The 13,773-nt window shown below is 64.5% G+C and overlaps 1 protein-coding gene across 1 annotated transcript in view; it reads left to right on the forward strand.

The window, feature by feature from the left end:
* Arid3a (AT-rich interaction domain 3A) overlaps positions 1–13,773 on the forward strand; it is a 31,275-nt gene that overhangs the window by 9,645 nt on the left and 7,857 nt on the right. Inside the window, exons 3-12 of the mRNA XM_015503785.1 lie at positions 44–86; positions 226–272; positions 4,814–4,839; positions 4,895–4,903; positions 7,293–7,365; positions 9,798–9,981; positions 10,077–10,324; positions 11,822–12,118; positions 13,138–13,236; positions 13,720–13,767. Coding sequence (XP_015359271.1) covers positions 44–86; positions 226–272; positions 4,814–4,839; positions 4,895–4,903; positions 7,293–7,365; positions 9,798–9,981; positions 10,077–10,324; positions 11,822–12,118; positions 13,138–13,236; positions 13,720–13,767 — 1,074 coding nt within the window. The remainder of the gene's footprint in view (positions 1–43; positions 87–225; positions 273–4,813; positions 4,840–4,894; positions 4,904–7,292; positions 7,366–9,797; positions 9,982–10,076; positions 10,325–11,821; positions 12,119–13,137; positions 13,237–13,719; positions 13,768–13,773) is intronic.

Genomic DNA, 13,773 nt, shown 5'->3' on the forward strand with positions numbered 1-13,773 from the left:
CTGGCCACCCTGGTCTGCTCTGCCTGGCCCTGGGCCTTCCCTCACGGGCAGCCGCGAGCCCTCTCGAGTCTCAGGCTGGGTCCCGGGTTCCCTGGCGGGAGCTGGAGACTGGGCGGCTGCCCCAGGCCTCCCAGGTCCCACGTCACCACAGTCCTTCCACGCTGCCATTTTCTCAGGCAGGTGGCTCTGCCGGTGGGTGGCACACAGTCTCCCTGCCCTTCCAAGGGCCCTGCCTGGGCACTTGGCTGTCCCTCCCCTTCCCCCTCCAGCCCATCCTGGTGCCCAGTGACAGGAAGGGGGCCGAGAAGCCCGGCTGAGGTCACCAGGCCCAGTGCTGCCCCAGCCCCAGGCCCCTGGTCATCATGTCCTCCTTCGAGGACTCAAGTCCTCCCCGTCTGTAAAATGGGATGGCGCTGGGAGGCCTGCCGGCCACTGTCAGTCACTGTCACTCTGGGTAACTGCCACTTTCCAATCGTCTGGCCCAGCTTTAGCTCCGGTACAGAAGGGCCAGGCAGCTGGGCGTCAGCCCCTGCCCAGTGGCCTCTGTACCTTGTTCCTGTCCTCTGCCTTCCCTGTGACGTTGTGGCCCCGGGGTCCTGGCGGGGGGCTGGGTGCTGGCTGCGCCCTGGGCAGCTCCCCTGAGTTGGGATCTGGTGGAGCAGCCCCTGGCCCAGGCCACGCCTCGAGGGCTGCTGGGCCTGCCCGTCCTGGGTCAGCCTGGTACCTGTCATGGGGACGTGACTGGTGGCGGGGGGCAGGGGCTGGGAGCCGCTGTGATTCTGACAGACGTTCAGGACTCACCGACCACCAGGCGGACCCTTCTGGGGCCTTCTGGGGCTGTGCGGGTCGTTGGAGGGAAGTGGGCGCGCTCTTCGGGTCAGGGTTCTCTGGGCCGCTAGGTGGGAGCCCGGGCCTCACACATGTGAACAGAATGTTGGACCCTGCAGAAGCTCTGGGCTCCGTTTCTGTGGGGAGACGGGCCCGGGGAAGGTCCCCACAGCTGGGGGGAGCCCGAGGTATGTGGGTCGGCGACAGGTCTGGGGGCCCGGGACCCCTGTGCAGTGTGTCCCGGAAGCAGCTTGGAAGAGGGGTTCTGGGTTGGTCTCTCCCGCCTTGAAGCATGAAACTGCTGCATGAGTGGGCACCGGGCACCGGGGCGTCTGTTCCCGAGCCCCACCAGGAAGCCAGGGGATCGGATCTCGTGGTGCCTCTGTGACTGCACCTGCAGAAGGGAGCCCTCAGCCCAGGGCTGCTCAGGGGCGGGGGCTTCCCGGGCCACCAGCTTTGGGCGTCACTGTGTGCTACCCAGGGGATAATACCCTCCTCCTCGGCACAGTCTTCCTAGAAGTGTCTGCCCTGCCGTCCAGGTGCCACTGCGTGGGCCTCAGCATCTCTGCCTGTGGAGTGGGCTGGCCACCCCGGCCTCGACCCACCCATCTTCCTTGAGCCGAACCCTCCAGAGCGTTTAGTGCTCTCATCTGTCCCTGTCTCCCACCTGGGTGCCCCAGGTGCACCCTCTGGCCCTTCACAGATGAGGAGTCTGAGGTTCCAGGGTGGCTCCTGATGACCAGGAAAGAAAGAAGCGGCTGGGCTCGGCGCACTCCCCCGGATCTTGTGACCCGGAAACCCAGAGGAGCCCCTGGAAGCGCCGTCTCCATGTGTCAGGTGGCACGGTCATTTCGGGAGCACTATTAATATCTGCCTGGTGGGTGGGGCGCCCTGTGTGTTCACGGGGGCCTCGGGCCCGTGGGGGGTGGGGGTGGCGGGCAGCCAGATGTTTCTGCCCTGCCCAGAATCACTTCCCCAATTTCCTGCAAGCCCGAGGAGGCCGCGCTGGGTGCAGAGCTGACGGGAAGCGAAAGGGCCCTTGGCCCACGCGGGGCGGGGAAGCCCCTGCTGGTCAGGTGCATCCAGAGGCAGACCTGTGGCCAGGCAGAGCCGGAGAGGGCCCCGAGGTCCCCCCTGCTGTTCTGAACCCAGCACAGCCGGCCCCCTTCCTCGATGTCCGGCTTCCCTGCAGACCCCCAGCCTGGCCGTCAGTTCCCCACAGCCTGTTTGATCTCTGCGTCCCCCTGCGGCCTGGGCTCCTTCATGGGCACCTGGTCTGCCGTGGACACCTTGTGTCCCCAGTGTCAGCCCCAACACGCAGAAGTGCTCTGAAGAGACTGCAGAGAGGCAGTCTGTGGCCCTCCTGGCCCAGCCCTGCGGCCAGCAGTCACTGCGGCCGATGGCCCTCACTGGTCCCTGCCCCCTCCTGGGAGTTTCCAAAATGGGAAGAAACCCTCAGACTTGAAATCCCCAGGTCCCGGCTGGGCCTGCAGGCTGGACTCCTGGCCGGCACTGTAGGGACCCGGAGACCACAGTGCCAGCTTCCGTCCCTTGATCTCATGGACCCGACCCTCCACGGTAAACCCAGGGGCAGGCAGGAGGGGCTGCCGGGCCTGCCCCGCCCCCCACGCGTCCGCCCCCCAGCCATTCTATTCCTCGAGGGGTGTCCCCTGGCCACGTCCCTCAACCCGGTGGCCAGACACCAGGGACTCCTGCCTCAGTTTCCCTGAGGTAACGTGGGCACCAGGGTGTGGGCCTGACGTCCCTCCCACTGTGGTGTGGGCTGCCTGGGGCCTCGCCCTTGCGCCAGGTGCCCAGGTCAGGTGGCCACGGCGGAGGGGCTGCGCTGCCAACCTAGACTGGGTGCTGGGAAAGGTGGGGGCGCCCTCTCCTTCCTCTCTGGTGGGCACCCACAAACCCCGCGGCTGGCTTCGCGGCTCCCGTCTGGGTGGGTGGCGGGCAGGTGGGGAAGCCAGAGGGAGAAAGAAGGTCCCATGAAAACTGTCTGCCATGGCGTCCTGGCCTGGGGTCGGGGAAGGCCCCCTGGCGCGGGAGCTGGGTGCAGGGAAGGCCGCCCCGCGGAGGCCCCGTGGACAGGGGGTCTGGTCTGGTGGGTTTCACATCAGCACGTTTATTCTAAGAAGTGAGGCCCAGCCCCCAGCTACTCTGCTGTGCTCAGTGTCCCCTGGGTCTGCGGAGCTTCATGCCTGCCCTGGGGTCCTGGTCCTGACGCTGTCCGGGGTACCTGAGCATGGCCAGGTGGGGGCAGCTGAGTCAGATCTGATCGGGTCCACGTTTTCTCTGAGCATTTTCAGCCATTCTCTGCCCTGCGTGGGAAGCGCTCTTTGCTTTCTCGTCAGCCACGCGGAACGGTGTGAAAGGCACCTTGTTAAAGATCCCCCCTCTCCCACGGCCCGGCCTCCGCCCCAGGCCTCCCACCCTGGACATTTGCAAGCCGTCCTCCTGGGAGCTCTGACCTGGGACATTTGGGCTGCTTCTTGGTTTTTCCTGATTCTGGTGGCTGAAGGGGATCAGCCTCTGGGGCTAGAGCAGGCCCTGCCCGAATGTCCTCATTCCTGGGGTCCACCCTCCTGGCCAAGGCCTTGCCCCCAAGGCAGGGCCCCATGGACTTTGGAGCCTTCGGGGAACGGCAGGGGGGCTGAGCAGACACGGCGGGGGGGGGAGCAAAGGTTCTGTGGGGGCCCTGCGGTCTGCCGATTCTTTACAGCCTGCCCCCTCCTTTAGAGCCGCCCAGGCCCCTTGGAGGCTGGGAACTCGCACAGCTGCCCAGGTGGGGCCCCGCTGGGGACTGATTTGGCGCCATTCTGCTGGGCGACCTCAGGTTGCCGGCCCTGCACTAGCCTCGGTCACTTTGTGGGTTTTCTGCGAGTCTCAGGGGTCTGTCCCGGGACTTTCCTTCTGCACCCCGGGCCTGGGGGCCAGGGGGCTGGGGGCTTCCGAGCCAGGTCTGAGCCTGGGACTCCCTGGAGGCCCCTCCTGCAACAGCTGAGCCCCACCTCTGCCCACTGTGAGGTGGCTGAGGGGGTGGTCAGCCAGGCCAAGAACTTAAGTGACCTGAGCAGGACCTTCCTGCTTTCTGGGCCAGGGCTGTCTCCCCTGCCTGTCCTCCGGGCCACACCTGAGCTCTGGGCCTGCTTTCCAGCCCCCGCCTCCTCCCCATGCGGCCAGGGCAGGGGTGTCAGGAGAGAGGAGGCCCATTCGCTCTTCACGGGCCCTGTCTGAGTGTCTGAGTCCCTTATGCCAGTACCCAGAGGGAAACTTAAGCAGAGGAAGGGTCAGGCCCAGGAGGGGCCAGGAGATGGGCAGCCTGCCTCTGAGGAGTGGGAAGGAGGGAGCCTGGAGGTCTGAGACCTGCCTTCCAGACTGCGGCAATAGCTAGTGCAAAGGTCCTGCGGTAGGAGCAGGGGGGAGGCCAATGGGAGCTGGGAAGGGCCAGAGAACAGGAAAGGGCCCTGGGGCTGCTGAGTGGAGGAGGGTCTGAAGGGGGGAGGGGCCACTCAGTCTTACTCCTGTCCTCAGTGTCCTTCTGTGAAGCGGGTGGTGCTGGGGACACTGGTGGTAATTGTTGACCCACCCATGCCAAGAAGGAGGGAGAAAGCCACCCCAGGCAGGAGATGCCTGTGGGGACCATGTGGCCCAGAAGGAGCCAGGGAGGGAGGGCCACCCCATCCCCAGGACAGTAGAGACGGGCACCCTGCAGTCAGTGCACACCCCCAGTGGCCTCTGCCCGGCCCTCCAGGCTTTGAGCCTCCTGGGGCAGGGCAGGAGGGCCCAGGGTCACCTGCAGCCTAGAGCGGTCTAGGAGAGGCCCCGCTGCAGAGCCATGGGGCTCGTTTAGTGAGCATCCTGAGCACCCTGGCGTGCGGCCTGAGGCTGGACCCAGGGGAGCAGACAGAGGTCCCTGGTGTCCTGGGGAGGCACATGAGTTCCTCAGGGGCCAGGAAGGGGCTGTGCGCCCTGTGACACTCCTGCTGGACTTGGGAGGAGCAGGTGTGGGGGCAGCCGTGGGTGGAGGCTTGTCTCTGGGTCAGCAGCCTGGGGTGAGGCCCGCCAGGTCCAGCTGCAGCTTATCTCAGCCTCTGCCTGGAAGAGGCTCCAGCCCCTGCCCAGCCTCCCTCCAACGGGGCTGTGGGCTCTGGAGGGGCCTCCGCCAACTTCCGGCCTCTCCAGAGGGGCAGGTCCACCTCAGCCTAGGTGTCTGTCCGCTTGGCACTGTCGCCTCGTACCTTTCCCGGGGGCTGCTGGGCCCACGGGCCAGGAGGGTGCCCTGGACACTGTCCCCTGGGTCCCCACCAGCTGACCCAGGCGGACCTGCCCAGCAGGGGAGTGGAACTAGGGGCCAGAGCCCTATAAAGCTGGGGCAGCAGCCTTACTGCCCGCTTTGTTGACTGCCCACAGCAGCAACCTTTTGAAGAGGCCTCCCCCATGGGCAGCTAGGGGTCTGCATGTTCCCTTTATGGCCTTGGATCAATGCCCAGCTCCATGGGGGTCTGACTGCCCTGCCGCTGACCACTTGCCTACCAGGTGGCCTGGAGGCTGATGGCCCTGCCCCCTCCTGCACCCCCCCCCCAGCTGCTGCGCGCCTGAGGCTGTTTCCACGCCTGGGGTGTGAGGTCCATGGCTGTCCCCAAGCCCAGGGCAGGGGCTTGTGTTTTGGCCTTTGCAGTGCTGGGGGTGAGCCCAGGGCTCTGTGCGGGCCAGCTGGTGCTGTCCACGAGCCCTAAGCCACTGAATTTTTATGGCATGCTTTTCTTCAAGAAAAATGGGGAAACTGAGGAAGGGGGCTTTGCCTCTGTGGGGGCAGGCCCCCACCTGACTAGGAAGGGCCTCTAGTGTCCCGGGGCTGTGGTGGCAGATGACCACGACCTGGGGGCTCACGGCAGCAGGAATTTCTTTTTCCTCAGTTCAGGAGGCTGAAGTCAGGTCCAGTGCTGGGCGGGGCTGGGCGGCCTCCCAGGCTCCAGGGAGCCCTTCCTGCCTTGCCCAGCGCCGGGCTCCAGGGTCCTGGCCTGTGGCCCCTGTCAGGGCCATGGCAGGCCAGTGTGGCCCCACCGTAGGCAGTGACCTCTGGATAAGCTCCTTTTCGAAATAAAGCCCCACGAGGTTGCGGGGGCCGTGAGCTTTGGGGAGCACGGTGCCAGGTCCTCGGTGGCAGGCCTCAGGCCCCTCGGCCTCCGTGCATCTTGGCTCGGCTGGCAGTGTTGCAGCCGGAGAAGCCTGTCCACTTGGGTGTTCATGGGCCACTGCTGGGTTCTGGGCCCATCCGGACACTGGGCCAGGCAGACCGGACCCCAGACCCAGGACCAGCCCAGCTGATAGGCCCAGCCGCCCACGTGGACATGTGCATGTCCCCAGGATCCTCCCACTGTAGCCGGCCACATCTACCTGCAGGCCCCTCAGGCAGCTGCAGGGAAACGGGCCTCCCTGGCCACCATAAATCAGCACAGGAATGCGGGCCAGCCAGTCTGGCGCTGGCCGGGGTGGGGCGTAGACAAAGGCCCAGCTGCTGGCCCTCTGCTTGGCCTCCGCCACCCGGGGCAGAGGTCTGGGCTCGTGGCACCACCACCCTTTCCAGAAGGCCCCCCCCATCTCCATTATACAGATGGGGAAACTGAGGCCCAGAGAGGTGTAGGTTTGCAGAAGGGTGGCCAGGGATGTCCTGGGGACAGCACCGTTCTTTGGCCATGCTCTTGGGACCTGATGACAGATTATCCTCCCTGGGCCTAATTGGTGGTTTCAAGGCCCCCCGCAGTCCAGCCAGGCACATTCCCAAGCTGAATTTGAAGCCTGGTATTGGCTTCTGCCCCTCCTCAGCAAATTGGCCCCCTCGCACTGCACCTTCTAACCATGTCTGCCTACTGCCCCCGCAGAGCGCGGACCCCTGCCCACCCACAAAACCCCACCGGCTGGCCAGCGGGGCCAGGGACCCCATGTCCCGGAGGATCCCCCACGTTGGTTCCTCCCTGGCCGAAGCAGCAGGATGGAGCGGGAGGGTCTCTGGGCCAGCAGGCCCCGGCACTCCCAGGCTGTGCCCCTCGCCCGTGTGCAGGCCTCGGTTTCCCTGGCGCCAATCAGATGCCTCTGGGGAGCAGAGTGCACGGGGTGCCCAGGCCGCGGGAAGGGTCCCAGGCCGGGGTGTCTGGTGACCCCTGTGAGCTCTGGTGGTGCTGAAGGGACCTGGGGAATGGCAGGGGGACAGGGGACCTGACCCTGAATGCAGAGGAGAGATGGGGACGTGGGGGACGTCGATGAGGCCTGCAGGGTGCTGCGGCAGGGCTGTGGGGGGATTCCCGCTTCCAGCCCCAGCTGAGCTGGGGCCGCCTGCTCATGTGCGTCCCCCTCCTGGAACCAGGGCCCCCAGCTGTCTAGGACAGCCCTGCAGGGGGACGTGGTCCCTCTCCTGTTCTCCGGCGCCCACTAGCCCGCCCCCTCTGCCCTTGCAGCTCTATGAACTGGACGGGGACCCCAAGAGGAAGGAGTTCCTGGACGACTTGTTCACCTTTATGCAGAAGCGAGGTGAGTCCCCGCCCGGGCCCTTGAGAGTGCAGGTGGCCCCCCCGGGCTCTCAGCTGGGACCCAGGAGGGGCCTGATGGCAGAGGCAGGCCCGGCCCTGGGGTCTGGCCGGGAAGCAGCAGGCATGATAAAGCCTGCGTCTCCCTCACACCCCTGGTACTGGCCCAAGTGCCTCTGCAGCCGTGTCCCCTGATCCTCCTGGGTGGACACCCACCTGCGAAGGGCTTCATGACCTCAGCCCTGAGAACAGGGGGGTGACGAGATGGGAGGGCCAGCCACGGGCAGTTCTGGACGGGTGTCCCGGTGGGGAGGCAGAGACCCTGACCAGAGGCAGGTGGCTCCTCAGCTCCAGGCTCAGGCCTGGGGACAGGAGAGGGGGACTGAGTGTCTCCAGCACTGGCCTCCACAGCCGGACCCTCAGCCTAAAGTGGCCAGTGGGCAGGCAGAACCTGCTCTCGCCCCCTGAGCCCTGGTCAGCTGAATGGGGTCCTGCCACAGGGTGGGGCTGGCTCTCGCAAGTCTCCTGGACCCCTGGACAGCCCCTGCTTTTCAGGGGAAGAAAGGCCCAGAGAGTTCCGCCGGCTCCCAGTTCAGGGCTGTTGCCCAGCGCTGGCTTTGTGTGGGCCTCTGCCGGCTTCTGTAAACACAGGCCACCAGGCCCTGCCACCGGAAGGGCAGGGGAAGGGGGGGCCGCAGCCTCAGACCTCACTGCCCAGCAGCCTTGGGTTAACCCCTCCTGTGCCGGCTGGGAACTCAGGGTGGTTCCCGGGGCGGGAGCCCTGTGCGTTATCTGAGGCCAGCTTTGCCGTCTCTGGCCAGAGAGATGGCCCCTGCGTCGTTATCACCCCGTTCCCACCTGCCTGTGCCCCACCCCCACACCCCAGGGGCTCGGGTCCCCCAGACCCAGAACCGCCACTCTGCCCCAGCCCTAGTGCCCATCCCCAGTGCCCAGGCAGACTTGTCCCCCACTCTGCACCCTGGACAGCGCGACCTGGATCTCCCGCCCCTTCTTTACTCCAATCAGAGCAAGAATATTTATTTTCCTGCATCAGAAAGGAAAAACCTCCAACAGAATTTCTCCCAGAATTTACTGGGGACTGAAAGGGAGGGGAGGAGTCCTGTCTGCACCCTGCCGCCTCCCTGGCCTGCCGCCCGTCCCCGCCCTCCGAGTCTCTGCTGGGCCTCCGCGGTGCTCCTCGGCGGAGACGAGGGTGGCCTCGCGGTGCCTGGTGTGGCTTCCTTGCTTGGCCCGTGAGGCCCTGAGCAGGGCCGGGCTGAGCAGGGCAGCTGGGTCTCGGCTTGTCCTCTTACCTCCCTTTTGGGCTGAAAAATGGAATTTGGGTGCCATGGTGCCTCTAAGGCTCACCCTCCTCCACCAGCCAGGTGCCCCCATCCCACTTTTTTTTTTTTTTTCCTATATTTCTGGTTGTCAGTGGGTTTTAATTTTTATGTGGTGCTGAGGATGGAACCCAGTGCTTCACACGTGGTACGCAAGGGCTCGACCACTGAGCCCCAGCCCTTTTTAAAATTTTTAAATTCTGAGACAGGGTCTCATTAAGTTGCTCAGGCTGGCCTCAGAGTTGGGGACCTTCTGCCTCAGCCTCCTGAGTTGCTGGACAGCAGACGTGTCCCACGATGTGCAGCGCCACTGGGAGTTTGCCACTTGGAAAGGCCTGGGAAATGCTGGGCCCAGGAGACAGAGTGCTAGTGTGTGCCCAGGGTGGGTGGGCTGGCCCCTGACTCAAAGGGGGTCATGCCCTGCAGTGGGGCTGCTGGTCACTGAGTCCCTGCTGGGTGCTCGGCTGAGTGACCCCGTAAGGCAGGACAGCCAACAGGCCCCAGCAGATGACCTCTCCCCAGCCCAGTTCCAGAGGTACGTGTGATCTAAGGGGCTTTGCCTGCCCGGGGGCTGGGGGCAAGCCAGGCTTGAGCAGCCAGGTGGGCGCAGGGCAGCAGGGGCCAGTCTGCAGCAGGCTGTGGGCAGAGGAGGTTGGGGCAGGCAGTGGGTGCAGATGGACCCTCCCTGGGCTTGCCCCCTCTTCCTCCTCTGCACGCAGACGGGGCTGGCTAGCCTCCCTCACCCACCACCTCACCTGCAGCTCTGCCATCTGCCAGATGGGAGGGCCCCTGGGGACCCAGGCCCAGTTATTATAGCTGGAGATGAGTCTGCGGCCCTCACACGTCCCCCAGGTTGGCCTGTGGCCTCAGGAGATCAGTGCTGCCCCAGAGCCCGGTTACTCCAGAGCCGAGGCTCAGTCTCCTGTGCTGCAGGGGTCTCGCCAGAGGCGACAGTCCCTAGGGGACCTGGGGCCAGGTCAGCGACCTGTGTGGCCGTTGGGACTGGGGTGCTCCTGGCCTGGAGCCGCGAGGGTGCCTGGCCCCTGGTGCCCGGGGTGTGACCGTGCCGCCCAGCTCACCACGCGCCCACCTACAGGCACGCCGGTGAACCGCATCCCCATCATGGCCAAGCAGGTGCTGGACCTGTTCATGCTGTACGTGCTGGTCACGGAGAAGGGCGGCCTCGTGGAGGTCATCAACAAGAAGCTGTGGCGCGAGATCACCAAGGGCCTCAACCTGCCCACCTCCATCACCAGTGCCGCCTTCACCCTGCGGACCCAGTGAGTGGGCTGACCTGCGCGGGGGGGCCTGTGGGCAGCCATCCCAGGGCCACGGGGGCCTTGGACGGAGGTGCCACCCTGTCCCCTGCCCACAGGTACATGAAGTACCTGTACCCCTACGAGTGCGAGAGGCGGGGCCTCAGCAGCCCCAGCGAGCTCCAAGCCGCCATCGACAGCAACCGCAGAGAGGGCCGGCGCCAGAGCTTCGGGGGCTCGCTCTTCACCTACTCTCCGGGCGGGGCCCACAGCACGCTGTCCTCGCCCAAGCTGCCCGTGCCCTCCCTGGGCCTGGCGGCCAGCACCAATGGCAGCTCCATCACCCCGGCCCCCAAGATCAAGAAAGGTAGGGGCCACCTGGGGCTCTATCCAGCTTCACCTGGGGGTCTCTGCTCCCTGGATAGCCGTGACGAACCCCAACACGGACCCGGAAGAGGGCTGCTGTCCCCACGTGCTGCGCCCAGGGCAGACCCACACCCAGCCCACGGACGTCTCTAGTCAGTCCTGACCTCCCAGTTCTTTGCCAAAGCAGACATTACACATCGAGCACGATTTTCTCATCTCTGCCCACGGCAGACATTACCAACAGAGCGTGCTCCTCCTGGTCCACGCCGAGGCGGACGCTGAGCACGCACACCCCTCGTCAGGGCAGCCTTGGGACTTGCCCGTGACAGACATTACTAGGTGATCACTATATTTTTTCCCTCTGAGCTTTGGAGTCCCTCTCGACACGGTCCCAGCAGACATATGCAAAGGGACGTGTCATCCGTCACCTTGACCCTTAAACCGTCTGGGAAGCTGTTGTTAGATGCCCCTGGGCAGGTCACTGTCCCTTTCTGAGCTGGCTTTCCTCATGTGGAAAGAAAGGGAAATGATCTTTGTGGGGTCAGGAGCGTGTGGTGTGCAAGGGCTTGGTACAGCAGGCGAGGCGCACGGGCCTGAGGCTGAGCCCTCCCCATTATGCAGACCCCAGCCACGGCTTCTCCCCTGCTGAGCCTCCGAGTCCTTCCTCACGCCTGCCCCGGGGCCTCGGGACCCCGTCAGTTCCCGTTTCCCACCTGCCACACAGGCTGGGGACCCTTTCCTCCCAGGGTCGTCCTCACAGCCCGAGAGTGAGGCTGGGCTGACCCCAGCTCATGACCCTCGCGGCCTCTGGGGGTCCCAGCGATACCCACGATGGCTGCTGAGCGCCATGTCAAGGCCCCATGCCTGAGGTCAGGGAGACAAAGGCCAGGCAAAGATGGCGGTTCTGACCCGGGAGCCCCTGGTACAGCAGTAGGTCTGCAGACACGGGGGAAGAGGGGCAGGGCGCTCCTGGGAAGGCAGCGTCTGCGTTGAGACCAGAGATTTCTGAGGCAGAAAGCACAGTGTCACCAAGGTCCAGAGTGGAGAGCCAGCAAGTAGAGGCAGCGCCAGGTGGAGACTTGGAAAGACACGTTCAGGGAGAAGATGCCAAGGGTCAGAGTGGCACCCTTGTGTGGGAAGAGGGGAATGTTTGCCAGCCGGTTCTGGAGCCGGGCTGCGCCTGGACTGCCAGCCGAGCCCTCACGGGCTCTGCGGCTTTGGGAGAGCTTCTGTCCGTGGACGTTGGAAGGTGCTTGGGACACTGGGGAGCCCCTGCCCTTTGTTCATGGTCAGCTAGGAGTGCAGGGCAGCTGCTGGCATTGGAGCCGGCAGCCCACTGTCCCGGCGCAGGGGACCTGCCGACAGTGGCCCTCTGGCGTCTGTCTTCCTGGGGAGGCTGAGCACCTCCTCTGTGAGGTGTCTGTCCACACCCTGCCTGGGTGGAGCGCGAGGCAGGCCCAGGTCCTTCTGACCACCGGCTCCTCTCCTCTCTGTCTAGAGGAGGACTTGGCCATCCCCATCACGGTCCCTGGCCGCCTGCCCGTGTCCCTGGCGGGCCACCCAGTGGTGGCTGCCCAGGCCGCCGCAGTGCAGGCCGCGGCAGCCCAGGCCGCCGTGGCAGCCCAGGCCGCTGCTCTGGAGCAGCTTCGGGAGAAGCTGGAATCTGGGGAGCCCCCTGAGAAGAAGATGGCCCTGGTGACTGATGAGCAGCAGCGGCTCATGCAGCGAGCACTGCAGCAGAACTTCCTGGCCATGACGGCGCAGCTGCCCATGAGCATCCGGATCAACAGCCAAGGTACCAACCCAGCACCCAGACCTCTGAGCCAAGGCCCGCAGAGTGTCGGCAAGTCCCTAAGAAAAAGGCCACGGGACCGGTGGGGGAGGGGCAGCTAGACAGTGAAGTCCCGTGAAACGCTGCTGGCTTCCTTCTCACTGGGGATCTGTGACACAGAGATGTCACCACCTGGCAGAGTCGATTCCTATCATTGACCAGGATGTGGGGACATGGCCCCCTTGGTCCTGCTGGTGCGAGTGTGAAAAGGTGACTGACTATTTGGCAATCCCTTCTACAATAGAACATGTCCTTGCCCCGTGACCCAGAGCTGCCTGCTGGTATCCAGAGCAGGGACTTGTGCAAGTGCACAAGCAGCTGCCCAGCGTGACAAGACGGCTCCTGGGCTTGCGGGCTCAGGCCCTGCTCACGCCTGCCCGCGTCCCCTGCAGACTTTGAACCCTTTGTGGATGACTTATAACACCTAATACAATGTAAATGCTGGGTATGTAGTTGTTACACTGTATTGTTCGGAGTCTGTCCAGGCATGATTTTTTTTCTAGCGCTGGAGATGGAATCCAGGGACACTCTTAATTACTGAGCTATGCCACAGCCCTTTGGGGGAAAAAAAAAATTATTTTGAGACAGGGTCTCACTAAATTGCAGAAGTTGGCCTTGAGCATCCTCCTGCCTCAGCCTCCCAAGGGCCTGGCTCCAGTGTGCTGTTCTTCCCACTGTTTTCCATGCACAGTTGTTGGGTCTGCAGGTGCAGAACCTGAGGAGACACAGGGCCAAGGACATGTCAGGGTGTGTGTTGTGGTCACCCTAAAGTGAGCCGATTGGATCTTCTGGTGTCTCCTAAGATTCAGAGTCATGGAAAAAGCTAACTGTGGACAGTTCTTACCTTTTTGTTTCTGCTTGACAAATGCAGTCGTATTGGTAGCTTAAGTGTGGCACACACAGCCCTGAGGAGCTCGAGGGGGGCTGGGGCGGACGCTGCCCACGTCCTTGTGGTCATCCTGATAGGTTTCTTCTCCCCACAGCCTCTGAGAGTCGCCAGGACTCGGCTGTGAACCTGACTGGCTCCAATGGCAGCAACAGCATTAGCATGTCGGTGGAGATCAACGGCATCATGTACACAGGTGAGTCCCCGGCCGTGGGCACCCCAGGTGGGCCCAGTGCCTCAGCTGTGGGGGGGTGGTACAGGCAGGGTCTTCCCAAGGGAGGCCCCAGTGTGGTGCCCTCTTTCTTTGAGATGGGGGTCCCACTTTGTTGGGTCTCAGACTCCTGGGCTCGGGTGGTCTTCCGGCCTCAGCCTCCTGGCGGCTGCACAGGGTGCTTCCCACCACACCCACCAATCTCCTCTTTATTTCCTTTTTCCTTTTGGTGCTGGAATGGGAACCCAGGGCCTCCCGTGGGGGCGCTAAGCACTGGGCTGCACCCCCAGCCCCGAAGGCAGGCCCAGGAGGCCATGGGGCTGGGGGCAGCTGTGGGGAGCTGCAGGGCGGGGCTCTGGCGGGGTCCAGAGCACCCCAGAGAGGGGGGAGAAGCTTACACTCCGCCGGGTCAGAGCGCGGAGGTGGCCCGTCCTGCATGATCTCTCTTTCCGTCCCGTCCCGTGTCAGGAGTCCTGTTTGCCCAGCCGCCGGCCCCCACGCCACCCTCGGCTCCCAGTAAGG

The sequence above is a fragment of the Marmota marmota genome, unplaced genomic scaffold (genome assembly GCF_001458135.2).
Source record: "Marmota marmota marmota unplaced genomic scaffold, marMar, whole genome shotgun sequence".
Classification (NCBI taxonomy): Eukaryota; Metazoa; Chordata; class Mammalia; order Rodentia; family Sciuridae; genus Marmota; species Marmota marmota.